Here is a 13,721-nt window from a genome sequence, read left to right as displayed (position 1 = left end):
GGCCAGACTTTGTCTCACCTATTTTGGTCATGTTGTAAGAAGGGACCATTCCCTGGAGAAGGATGTCATGCTTGGTAGGGTGGAGGGTCGACGAAACAGGGGGAAGCCTTCAACAAGATGGATTGACACGGTGGTTGCGATGATGGACTCAAGTATAGCAGGGATTGTGGGGCTGGCGCGGGATCGGGCAGTGTTTTGTTCTGCTGTGCACGGGGTCTCTATGAGTCAGAAATGACTCGATGGCACTTAACAACAACAACAACAACAATGTGATAGAGCCTGGTGAGATCTCTGAGCCTATGGCCCCTGGTTACTCTTCAGGTCTGGAACTTAACTCACTCCTGTGGCTTCCAGCCAAACAAAAGACAGATATATGGGGTGAACATTGACATCAGGTAGATATACTTCTTTAAGTGATCACAGTGGGAGAACAGAAGGGCAGCGTTTGCACACGAAGACAGCTGGCGGTGAGAAGGGGTGTGGGATGGGGGTGGGAGCAAGAGTGCATGGGAGGGAAGGACACAGGGAAGAGGTAACTATGGGGAGGAAATAGGAAGAGAGCTGTTGCATTGTGGGGAATTGCAGTCAGTGTCATGAAACAAAATGTATATGAACTACTGTATGAAAAATGAATTTGCTCTGTAAATTTTCACCCAAATTACAATAAGAAATAAAAATAAAGAAAGAAAAATGTCATCAATGTCTCTAAGCTATAAATGTGGAACTTGTTATCATGGTGAATGTCTTATTATGTATGTTTTCATCACAATAAAAGTAAAAAATAAAATAAAAAAAGAGATTGACTCAAGATAAAACCTAATCCTATAGATTTTTTCCTGCCTCATTAACATAACTGTCTCTAATCCTGCCTCGGAGCTCTGGTAGCATAGTGGCTAAGGCACTTGACTGCTAACCAGAAGGCTGGCGGTTCAAACCCACCAGCCACTCCTCGGAAGGAAGGTTGGGCAATCCTACTTCCGTAGTGATACTGCCTCGGAAACCCAAGGAGGGGTCCCTATGAGTCAGGGCTGACTCCACGGCACATAACAACAACAACAATCCTGCCTCATTAACATTATAGTTGTTAGGATTTACAACACATAGGATAATTATATCAGATCACAAAATGAAGGGTAATTATAAAATATACTAAGAATCACGGTCTACTCAAGTTGACATACGTTTTTGGGGGACACAACTCAATATAATACTACCTAAATTGATTCAAGAAGAAATAGAAAATCTCAACAGATCTGTATCAAGGGAAGATAGTCAATCAGTAATCAAAAACTTTCCAAAAAAGAAAACTGAAAAAGATGGCAACAATGGGGATTCTACACAACATCAGAAGAAGAGTAACGCCAATTTTTCTCATACTCTTTCAAAAAGTAGAAAAGGGGGAAATACTTTCTAACTCATTTGATGAGGCCAGCATTACCTGATATCAAAGATAGACACCACCACCAGAAGAAAACTACAGACCAATATCCCTTATAAATATGGATGTAAAAATCTTCAACAACAAATTAGCAAATCAAATCCAACAGAATATTAAAAGGATTATACACTGTGAGCAAATGGGATTAATTTTAGGAATGCAAGACTGGTTCAACATAAGAAAATCAATCAATACAATACACCATTTTAATAGAACGAAGGAAAAGAATCATATTGTCATCTCAGATGGAGCCCTGGGGCACAGTGGTTAAGCACTCAGTGCTAGCTAATAGGTTCGTAGTTCAAACACACCAGCCACTCTGCAGGAGAAAGATGTGGCAGTCTGCTTCCATAAAGATTACAGCCTTGGAAACTCTATGGGGCAGTTTTACTTTGTTCAATAGGGTTGCTATGAGTCAGAATTGACTTGACGGCAATGGGTTTGATTTTTTGGTTTGACCATCTCATGGGATAAAAAAGAGGGAGTTGACAAAACCCAACACCTTTTCACAATAAAATCACTCAGTAAACTAAAAATAGAAGGGAAGTTCCTCAACATGACAAATGGCATTTATGAAAAACTCATAGCTAAGGTCATACTCAATTATAAAGGCCTGAAAGCTTTCCCTCTAAAATCAGAAAAAAAAACATAAGGATGCCTGCTTTCATCACTGCTATTCAACATTGTACGAGAAGTTCTAGACAGAGCATTTAGACTATAAAAGGAAGAAGTAAACTTCTCTCTGTTTACAGACGGCATGATCTTATATGTAGATAATTCTAAAGGAACCATAAGAAAGCTACTAGAGCTAATAAATAAATTCAGCAAAGTTGCAGAATATGAGTCAACACACAAAATTTGGTTGTTTCTATACACTAGCAATGAACAATCTGAAAAGAAAATTCAGAAAACACTTCCATTTAGAATACAAAAAAAAAAAAAAAAACCTCACTGCCGTTGAGTCAATTCAACTCATAGCGACCCCTCCTTGGGTTTCCAAGGCGGTATCTCTATATATAAAGTAGATTGCCCAATCTTCCTTCCAAGGAGTGGCTGGTGGGTTTGAACTGCCAGCCTTCTGGTTAGTAGTCATATGCCTTAGGCACTATGCCACCAGAGCTAGCATCTAAAAGAATAAAGACTCAGAAATAAATTTAACCAAGGAGGTGAAAGATTGTACGCTTAAAACTATGGAAACACTGTTGAAAAAAATTAAAGAGAACCTAAATAAATGTAAAGACCTCCTATGTGCATGAACTGAAAACTTGATATTATTAAGCTATCAATACTACCCAGAGTGCTCTGCAAATTCATTGCAAATACCTATCAACATTCCAATAGTGTTTCTTGTAGAAATGGAAAAGATGATCCTCAAATTCATATGGAATGGCAAGAGGTCCCAAATAGTCAAATCAGTCTTGGGGGAAAAAAAAAAAGTAAGAGGACTGATACACAATTTCAAAATCTATTATAAAGCTATAGTAATCAAAACAGTATGGTACTGGTATAAGGAGAGACCAATGGAAGAGAATTGAGAGTCAAAAATAAATTCATATATCTACAGCCGATTGATTTTCAACAAGGTTGCCAAGTCCATAAAATAGGGAAAGAATAATCTCTTCAACAAATGGTGCTGGGACAACTGGATCTCCACATGTAAAATAATAAAGTTGGATTCATACTTCACACTATATATAAAAATTAAACCAAAATGGATCAATGACCCAAATGTTAAAAACTAAAACCATAAAACTCTTAGAATAAAATATAGGAGTAAAGCTTCAAGATCTTGTTTTTGATAATGAATTTTAGATATACCACCAAGAGCACAAATAACAAAAGAAATATATATATATATATAATGGACTTCATCAAAATAAAAGATTTTGTACATTAAAGGACTTAATGAAGAAAGTGAAGAGAAAACCTACAGAAAGGAAGAAAATATCTGGAAATCTATCACATAAGTGTTTATTATCTAGAATATATAAATAACTGTTACAACTTAATAACAAAAAGAAAAACTTAACAACAAAATGAAAAACAACCCAATTTAAAAAAATGGAAAAGAACCTGAATAGAAATTTCACTAGAGAAGATACACAGATGGCCACAAACACATGAAAACACAAAAACACTAGTTATTGTTGTTAGTTGCTGTCAACTCATGGGACCCCACTTGCTGGAACTGCAAATCAAAACCACTATGAGATACCACTTCACTCCCATTAGGATGGCTATGAGCAGAAAAATGGAAAACAGTTAAGTGTTGGTAAGGATGTGGAGAAATTGGCACCCTCATCCACTGTTGATGGGATTGTGGAATAGTGCCGCCACTGTGGGAAACAATTTGGCAGTTCCTCAAAAAGTCAGACGTAAAATTACCATATGACTTAACAATTCCATTCCTAGATATATACGCAAAGGAATTGAAAGTAGGGACTAGAACATAAACTTGCACACTGTGGTAGTTAAGGATATGTGTCAACTTGGCTGGGCCTGAATTTGAGTGGCTGGGCACCTGGATGTAGTGATTCCCCATGATGAGACTGGTAATCAGTTCTCCATGGTGGAATCTACTGAAGCAGTTAAGTCGCTGCCTTAGGGATATGGTCTGCTTCCAGTACATAAGGTGATGTTTTGAGAAAGGTCTTGGCAGTTTTTTGGCACAGTTGGCCCTGCATGCAGCCAAGTCTTAATTTAGCAGCCTGACAAGTTTCCTGTTGATCTTATGACTGTCTCTGGCTTGAACTAGTGTCCTGCTGTGTGGTTTGATAATTTGGGGACTGTGCCATTTTACATGTTGACCTTGGGTTTGTCAGCCTCAGCAGCCAGCAGCTGCCTGAGTGAAGAGATGCCTCTAGTTCCAGTGGGGGCTGGGAGAGGCAGAGCTAAAGCCCAAGATGGAAGGGCTTTCACCCAACCCCTGGAACCTGGCACTTTGAACTTGGACTTCTAGCCTCCTAAACTCTAAGAAAATAAACTCCTGTTTGTTAAAGCCATTTGCCTGTGGTTTTTCTGTTAGAGCGGCACAAACAAAACGAAACACACACCAATGGTCATTGCAACATTATTCACAGTAGCCAAAAGGTGGAAACAACCTAAATTTCATCAACACATGAATTGATCTTAAAAAATGTGGTATAGCAATACAATGGAACATTACTCAGAAAAAAAGAAATGAAATTCTGACACATGTTACAATATGAACTTTGAAAACATTATGCTGAGTGAAATCAGTTGGTCACAAAAGGACAAATATTGTATGACACCACTTATATGAGCAGATTGCCCAATCTTCCTTCCGAGGAGTGGCTGGTGGGTTTGAACCGCCAGCCTTCTGGTTAGCAGTCAAATGCCTTAGGCACTATGCCACCAGAGCTGCCATATGAAATATCTAGAATAGGTAAATGTACAGAGACCAGAGTTATCATTGGTTACCAGGTAGTGGGAGAGAGTGGGAAAGGGAAAGTCATTGGTTAGGGGGCACTGAGCTGCTGTTAATGGGAATGGAATATTTGGAAATGGATAGTAGTGATGGCTGTGTAACATGATGAACTAATTGATGTCACTAAATGGTACATGTAAGAAATGACTAATGTTTTGTTATATATATTTTTACCTCACATACAAAAATAGACATTGTATAATTCCATTTGTTTGAAGTACCAAGTCAGGCAAACTAAAACTGATGATGGAAATCAGAACTGTATTTGCCTATGGGGTGTTGTATAGGGAGGAGAAACGAGAGAACCTTCAGGGGTGGTGGAAATACACATTTTACTGTATTTTAGTTATACCTAGAAGAAGTGGCAGGGAGTAAAGAGCTCTCTTTAATAAACTTTGCTTGCAATGAAAAAAAAAAAAAAGATTGGTCAAACCCAGAGGGACTGCAAACATCTTGGATTAAAGACTTTCTTCTCAGGAAAATCTAGTGAGCATATGAACGTAGACTTGTTTTGAAAAGATTATGGATTTAAAATTCAGCACTTTCATTTTTTTTGTCTTTAACTCTTAAATAGAAAATTGTGCCCAGCCTTTCCAACCTGGACATTAATAAAGTTTGAAAGGAAAGTACATGGAACAATGAATATACCCAATGTGTTTTATGTCCACAGCCATTATTTCAAAAGACAATTCTCAGCTCAGGCTAGTTGAGGTCTACAGAGTCACACTGCCTTTCTGACTGAGCTTCCTAGACTGGCTGCACAGGCTCAGTGTTCCTGGCTTTTTTTGATCTCTGTGTAAATATGGCTGAAGAATACTATGCTTTGTCCAGACTACAGTCCAGATTATGGCTTTTCTTGGGGTCATTGTTCCTTTACCCCAACGTTTCCTTTTCTTTGCAATTCTGATCCTGGAATGTTTCAGTGTTGGGGTGGAGTGTGGAGTTGACTTTCCTTCTGGACCAGACTCTGGAATTCCTTGGAGGCTGACATCTCAAATGCAAGGATTTCTCAGGAAGTCTAGGAAGTAATAGTGGTTCCTGGGGCTTCCAGCCAGACCTTTACCTGAGCAAGCACAAGGGCTGAATGTAATAAATTTAATGAATGATGACAACAGCTAAGGGAGACTTTGGTTTTGACTCCATACCTTGGAAACCACCTCTCCACTTCACAGTTGAGTATACAGAGGCCCAGAGAGTAAAGACCTACTCTGTGTAGTTGTCCCCAAATTTATATTTATAACCCTATTTAACCTCTAAGCTACAGGCTCTTATATCCCACCTGGGTATCTCCCAGCCATCTAAACTCAAGACTGTTCTGAATGGACTCTTAATTTTCCTAGCTCCTTAGAACCTAGACCACCACCTCCCTTCAAAACAAAAAACAAAAAACAAAAAACAGGGTTCTTCCTCAGCTCTGCCCCTTCCCTCACAACAATCCTATTGATTTCAGTCCTGCATAGATTTTCAACCTGTCCATCTTCTCCATGCTGAAGCTGCCTCCTTGTCCAGCTCCTTCTCTGCTGCAGCCTCTTCCCAGGTGTCCCAGCTTCTGCCCTTGCTTCAATTACCCCTTCTCTCTCAACAACCAGACTGTTGTCTGGTTGGGCAAGGAAAGCAAACTCCCAGGTGTGGCTCCTATGGTCAGGTGTTTAACACCTCCCTAACAAGGCCCCACTCCTTGGAAGGAAGGTTGGGCAATCCTACTTCCGTAGTGATACTGCCTCGGAAACCCAAGGAGGGGTCGCTATGAGTCGGGGCAGACTCGACAGCAAACAACAACAACAACAACAACAAGGTCCTCTCTAAACCCAGGTTGTTGTAACCTCTTCCCGGGACAGACCCTATCTTCTGCTTTTGGAAGCAGGGGGGAAACTGTGCATTTTGAGTCAGACAGTCCTAAATTCAAGTCCTGGCTCATTTAACCAATCTCTGCTTCAGTTTACCCATCTGCAAAACGGAGATTATATTAACCAACACGCCGACTTGATGGCACATAACAATAACAACACTTTACTAGGAGTTCTGGTGGCACAGTACCTAAGGCACTTGACCGTTAACCAGAAGGGTGGTGGTTCAAACCCACCAGCCACTCCTCGGAAGGAAGACTGGGCAATCTACTTCAATAGAGATACCGTCCTGGAAACCCAAGGAGGGGTTGCTATGAGTCGGGATCAATTCATCTGCAGTGAGTTTAGGGTTTTGTTTTTTAACCTGAGAAGGATGCTGTGATAACTAAATGACACCACTAACCAAGAGGATGGTGGTTTAAACCCACCCAGTGGCGCCACGAAATAAAGAACTGGCCATCTGTTTCCATTAAGATTACAGCCAAGAAAAATCTATGGAGCAGATCTACCTTCAAACCTGGGTTTAATGTAAGGTTTCCCTAAGTCAGAATTGACTGGATGGCAAAGGGGTTTGGTTGTTGGTATAAAGGACTTATCACAATGCCTAGCATACAACAGGAGTTTAAGGCGTGAATGAAAGTTACTGTTCTCATTCCAGGGCGCTCTAGTCATGTAGTGCCTAAAGAATTCGACCGCTAACCAGAAGGCTGGCGGTTCAAACCCACCAGCCACTCCTCAGAAGGAAGGCTGGGCAATCTACTTCTGTAGTGGTACCGTCTCGGAAACCCAAGGAGGGGTCGCTATGAGTCGGATCCCAGTAGCTGTGTACAGGCTCACTCATAAGATGGTAAGTTTCTTGTCACAGAAGTGTGTGCAAGAGCTACTTGGTGCTTCAAGGATTCTAGTGCCCGCAGAACAATGACCTCTTAATATTCTTCCCAGCCTCAAGCAATCCTGCTCCTCAGAGTCAGACTTTCAGTTCCAGCGCAACACCAACCTGGGTGTCCCCGGTATGCACCCCGCATGTCAGCTGCCGCCTGCTTTCAATAAAGTTGATTTGAATTGACCCCAGACAGAGGGAGAGGCCCATTCCAGGAGCTATCTAGGCCCCGCCCCTCGGTCATCCGGTGGGCGGGTACACGCAGGGGCCGCGCCCTGTCATTGGACCGCGGCGTCTGGAGAGGCGGAACCTGTTCACTTTTGCTGGCTCCGCTGTGTTGTCTTTTGGCCGCGCCTAGAGGACACCGGCAAGATGGCGGCGGCGTCTGTGCTGGTGCGGAGGCCCTCTCAGCAGGTAAGCAGCAACGAGAGGGCCAGGGCGAGTCTCGTGATCCCTGCCTACTCCGCGTCTCCTCTAAACGCCCCCTTTTTCTCTGGCAGGTGTCTGGGCTTCTGAGGAGGCGTTTCCATCAGACCGCGCCGGCTGCGCTGCAGGTAACCGGCCCAAACACCGACCAGGAATAGATGGAGCCCCTTGTCGGGTCCGAAGTCAGGGTCGCGCCTGCGCTGTGGCCAGGCGGCGGCAGCGGGCCTTGGGGTCTGTAACTCTCGCACCCTGCGTGCGGTGCGCCTCCGGGTCTTTTTGACGGCCTTGCCCTCCTCGTTCAGCAGATCCCTCCTTGTTCCTTAGAACTGTCCAGGTGTCATCGCCTCTAGGAAGCCCTCTTGATCCCCAAATGGGTTTAAGGCCCCAGGCCGCTCACCACGCTGGAGCCTAGTGGGACTCGTGCTGCCTTGTCGCTTCCTGGCGCCAGTCACCCCGCAGTGTCACACTCGTGAGGCTGGCTGGGATCAGAATGGCAGTTGACGACCTTCCCTTATCCACCTCAACGGTCCCCCTCCCCCTTTCCTTTTTTAAATTAGAGGATTCTGTCAACCTAGGTAGTAACATAACACCTCCAAGGTGGGTGTGAGGATTGAACAAGATCCTGAAAGAACGCAGCGTTTGGCAGTGCCTGGCACCTAATGAATAAATGAATAGTGATGTTTAGTATCAGTATCAGAACTACCTTGACAGTTCTCTGTCCCTTATTACAGCAACTGTGCAAATAAAGCAACTTAATATACTTTCTGCTTAGGTAACAACTTTTGAGCTGGTCTGGCCAAGTGAAGCATTTTTCTTAAGCTTGGGTGCACATCAAGCAAAGTGTTCAATAAGCTTCTCATTAACACACCGAAGACCAACAGAAGTTACTTTCAGAAATCTTTGACCTCCTAAAGAGAAACCTGTTCTAGTGTTAGTTTTTACACAATATGGTGTGGGCGGCCTAGGAATGTATAAAGGGAGAGATCTCGATGATATCCTAAAAGATTTTGTATTTACTGACTACTTATACCTGTGACAGGTGACAGTTCGTGATGCTATAAATCAGGGGATGGATGAGGAGCTGGAAAGAGATGAGAAGGTTTTTCTGCTTGGGGAGGAAGTTGCCCAGTATGATGGAGCATACAAGGTAATCAAAATACATGCCAGTTACACAAAATTGAGGTGGCTGTTTGTTGCTAGATACACTTAAAAGTAATGAGATCAATTCTAATCATAGGTTAGTCGAGGCCTATGGAAGAAATATGGAGACAAGAGGATCATAGACACTCCTATATCTGAAGTAAGCCTTCCAGCAAGAAATAAGCGTTTTGAGGGGCATATTGGTTAAAGTGTTATTATTTTTATGGATATTCACTCATTTTGGGCTTTGCTTTATAGATGGGCTTTACTGGAATTGCCGTAGGTGCAGCCATGGTATGTAATATTGCCTATGAGGGTCATCCAAAGAGGTATCTTTCTTTCTAAAAACAGTTTGACTGTTGCAGGAACAGAGTGGTGGTTTGCCACTCCTCAGTGCTGTGAGTTTCTAACATCCATATTTTTTACTTGACAGGCTGGGTTGCGGCCCATTTGTGAATTTATGACCTTCAATTTCTCTATGCAAGCCATTGACCAAGTTATAAACTCGGCTGCCAAGACCTACTATATGTCTGGGGGCCTCCAGTGTGTGCCCATAGTCTTCAGGGGGCCCAATGGTGCTTCAGCGGGTGTGGCTGCCCAGCATTCACAATGCTTTGCTGCCTGGTATGGGCACTGCCCAGGCTTAAAGGTGGTCAGCCCCTGGAATTCAGAGGATGCAAAAGGACTTATTAAATCAGCCATTCGGGATAACAATCCAGGTCAGCAGAGTGACCCTTGGGTCTTTTACAACCCCCCTCCACAAAATAAAAACCAAACTCACTGCTGTTGAGTGGTATCACTACAGAAGTAGATGGCCCAGTCTTCCTTCCGAGGAGTACCTGGTGGATTTGATCCGCCAGCCTTCTGGTTAGCAGTCAAATACCTTAAAATCTTTGCATAAAAGAGCTCATTAAAGGCTTCAAGTGGGACTTAAGGAGCCCTGGTGGCACAGTGCTCAACCAAAAGGTCAGCCATTCAAATCCACTAGCTGCCGCACAAGAGAAAGATGTGGCAGTCTGATTCCGTAAAGATTACAACTTTGGGAACCCTATGGGGTGGTTTTACTCTGTCCCATAGGGTCACTATGAGTCAAAATCAACTTGATGGCAGTAGGTTTTGGGTTTTTTTGGGGTAGTGGGGGTTAGACAGCTCATACAAATATTAATGATCTACAGGTACAGTAAAGATAATAAAGAATGTGAGTGTTTTTATTTCTGACTAATCAACTAGATAGATGGCAATGGTTTTTTGTTGTTAATCAGCATAGTGGAGATTTTCATAAAATGTATGATATTGCTGTATATACCTTTTTAGTCATTCTGCATGTAATTTGTGTATTTATTTTTGTTTAAATACTTTGCAGTGGTGATGCTAGAGAATGAATTGATGTATGGAGTTCCTTTTGAACTCCCTGAAGCAGCTCAGTCAAAAGATTTTCTCATTCCTATTGGAAAAGCCAAAATAGAAAAGCAAGGTAAAAGAATTTAATACGTATTTAACACTGTTTTAAATCCAGCCCCTCTGTTTGTATCAATCAGATTCACCTGAGAAGTTAGTGCCTTTTTACTTTGAATTAAAAAAAAATCATAGATGAGTTGAAATTTAAAAAAATGTGTGGTACCCTATTTCCCATAGAGTTGTCCTTTTCTAAATCTCAGTCCAGTAGATTTGTATTTTGTTTCCAGCAAGGCTGCCACATTCCTCATGTCATTGGAATGAAGTTGAGTTGAAGACATGAGCAAGAGCCCCAACTGGCTACAGAGTGGTAAAGAATCTTTAGTTTCATCCTGACCTCCGGATTTTGATCACTGTGTTGCAGGGACGCATGTAACCGTGGTTTCCCATTCAAGACCTGTTGGCCACTGCTTAGAAGCCGCAACAGTGCTGTCTAAAGAGGGAATTGAATGTGAGGTGGGTGGACATTCATGTGTTCTTAAAAAGTCAGAAAGTCTGCTTTTAAATTTAAGATTTAGAATTAGAAGCTTGAGTTCTGTAACAGGTTAGGTAGATGTAACCAGTCTTGTTTTGTCATTTATGTTTCGCCACTGCTTGAAACTTGGAGCCCACTTGCTTTTCTAATATTTTATCTATTAGCCACTTGAGTTCTAGATCTTTTAGAATATTCTCTACTGTGTCAAGTTGAGGTCAACCTTGGATTTGGAGGTTGGGAGAGAGGAAAATTAGAAGTGAACCTAACCCTTTCATATCCAGGACCCACCACTTACTAGTTATGCTTGAGCAAGTCTAAGTCTCAGTTTCATCAGCTGTAAAGTAGGGGTAATGGAAATATTGTTCCATCATAGGTGTTGTAAGAATCACACTTAGCCTGATGCCAAGAACATGGTATACACTCACATGTTATATTGATTTTGGTGAGAGGGGAGTTAAGGCTAAGGAAGGCTAAGTAGATTCTGCAGATTAACAGCTACTTAGAGTCAAGATTAAGATTTTTGTTTTAATTGAAACTTTCCTTTACATTTGTATGTGAAGAGGCAGATTAGATTTTCCTAGACTCGAAGATGGACAAGAAACAAAAAAGGAAGTGGCATGATGGGGGCAAGGCTTTATTTGTGATGCAGTGGCTCTATAAAGTGTATTACCTGTTTAGGTGATAAACATGCGCACCATCAGACCAATGGACATTGAAACTATAGAAGCCAGTGTCATGAAGACAAATCATCTTGTAACTGTGGAAGGAGGATGGCCACAGTTTGGAGTAGGAGCTGAAATTTGTGCCAGGATCATGGAAGGTATTTCAAAGAAACTGGTTCTTGGTTACAGTCACGCTATAATCAACATTATGCACCTAAATACTGGATAAAAATAGCAGTGACAGGGAGGGAACATTACAAAAAAAAAAAAAAGCATTGACCCATGTCACTTTACTTTTGTGTATTTCACTGTACATAAATTGTATTTCAGTAAAATTTTTTTTTTTTTTTTTTCAAAGGTAGCAGTGACAAAATAACTTGAGCTTTGACCTTGCCAGTTTGGCATTTCTCCTTTGGCTGAATGTTAAAAAGCAAATAAGAAATAATTCCTTGTAATTAAGAGTTCCTTTACCTTCTGTTCTCTTTTTCAGCCAGCCACTCGTGTCAAGGTGGTAATGTTCAGCTAAGCCCATCTTTTCTTGCCTCTCTCTCACTTTAGTGATTCTTCTCTCCTAGGTCCTGCATTCAATTACCTGGATGCTCCTGCAGTTCGTGTCACTGGTGCCGACGTCCCTATGCCTTATGCAAAGATTCTAGAAGACAACTCTGTACCTCAGGTCAAAGATATCATATTTGCAATAAAGAAGACATTAAACATCTAGTTCAGGTTTACATTTTAAGTCATTGGAATTTCTTATTTAAAATACTTGCTACTTTACCTGGATTTTTACCATAAGACTTTATTCATGAAGTACTCTCTAAAGCAACAATACATGTTTTTGTACTGGGAAGAAGTTTAAATGTGCTTGTGTATGGAAAACTCTCCATGCTTCTTTTTGTCTGTTATAGTTGCCATATTGTTTAAATAAAACCAATGTAAAATGCTACTGTCTTTCTAGAAGGACAAGGTATGGAAGTGGCCTGGTGAAAGATACAGCATAAAAAGATAACTTACATGTATAAAAGTGTATAATCTACATTTACTATTGGATTGTTTTGATACAGAATAAAGGAATTCCTGACTATGACTACTATTTTTATATTCTTAAGGAGAAGTGGAAATCTTAAAATTCTATTAAGAAATTAGTACCACATGGAAAATAAGCTGATGGAGTACAAAATGATTATTTCCTTTTACTCACCTGACACTTTATCCCAAATAGCAAAACTAACTTTAGAAGGACTTGGGCCTCACTGCCTCCATCAGCAACTAATCACCCAGACACACATAGCACTTGGAATGGGAACCTGTAGATTTCTTCAAATGCCTAATTCTGATAGTTTTACCTGCAAAATTCCTGTCAGATATTTTTTGCTATTGCCAAAAACCAGCCATTCTGTCATACACTGACTATGCTCTTCAGAAGCTGTGATAGAAAAGATGGTTTAAATTAAGACAGTCAAAGAGGTGGTACCTAATTTAAACAGCAAGGCAAGATTCTTAGCTCTGATTCATTAGGAGGGAAAAAGCAAAAGAGGATAGGTGGGAAATAAACAAGAAATACTGTGTGGATGTATATGTTTACAAAAGGTGCTATCAAAAAGTTCTCATCTGAAATATCGAGGCAAGCTACAGATAACACATTGTCTTGACATGGTTTATTTTAATAAAAAATACAGCTGAACATAGATTACATGAAACTATACACAATGACATTCTCTGCATAGTAACCAACACTGATGTGGGTACTTGAAGTTTAAAATGGATTGTTTATAATCCTTTAAAGTGCAATTTATTTAAGGTTTAAGCAAATCATAGGGTAAAGAATCTTTCCAATAAATGAGTAACATTAAAACGATGACATATTTGGATAAATCTTTTGAAAACCAGGATTGATTTCTATAGATGCCAAATTTACTTGTGTTGTAATAATGATCTCCCCTGCCAAAC

The 13,721-nt window shown here is 41.0% G+C and overlaps 1 protein-coding gene across 1 annotated transcript; it reads left to right on the top strand.

Moving 5' to 3' along the window:
• Positions 1-7,985: 7,985 nt before the first annotated feature.
• Positions 7,986-12,492, top strand: PDHB (pyruvate dehydrogenase E1 subunit beta). The gene is made up of 10 exons (XM_007937286.2): positions 7,986-8,027; positions 8,114-8,167; positions 9,079-9,186; positions 9,277-9,339; positions 9,438-9,473; positions 9,613-9,898; positions 10,543-10,653; positions 10,999-11,090; positions 11,788-11,929; positions 12,347-12,492. The coding sequence occupies exons 1-10, from the start codon at positions 7,986-7,988 to the stop codon at positions 12,490-12,492; spliced, it is 1,080 nt and encodes a 359-aa protein (XP_007935477.1).
• The last annotated feature ends 1,229 nt before the right edge of the window (positions 12,493-13,721 follow it).

This window comes from Orycteropus afer, unplaced genomic scaffold, assembly GCF_000298275.1.
Source record: "Orycteropus afer afer isolate SDZICR_OR568_19922 unplaced genomic scaffold, OryAfe1.0 scaffold00041, whole genome shotgun sequence".
NCBI lineage: Eukaryota > Metazoa > Chordata > Mammalia > Tubulidentata > Orycteropodidae > Orycteropus > Orycteropus afer.
Note: the sequence above shows the minus strand (reverse complement) of the source record. Positions and strands in the feature narration are given on the sequence as shown.

Bases quoted from the DNA above. Each gene is read 5' to 3' on its own strand.
- PDHB (XM_007937286.2), top strand. From the start codon at position 7,986: ATGGCGGCGGCGTCTGTGCTGGTGCGGAGGCCCTCTCAGCAG. The intron at 9,340-9,437 runs GTAAGCCTTCCA...TTTGCTTTATAG, and splicing joins TAGACACTCCTATATCTGAA to ATGGGCTTTACTGGAATTGC. The intron at 10,654-10,998 runs GTAAAAGAATTT...ACTGTGTTGCAG, and splicing joins AGCCAAAATAGAAAAGCAAG to GGACGCATGTAACCGTGGTT.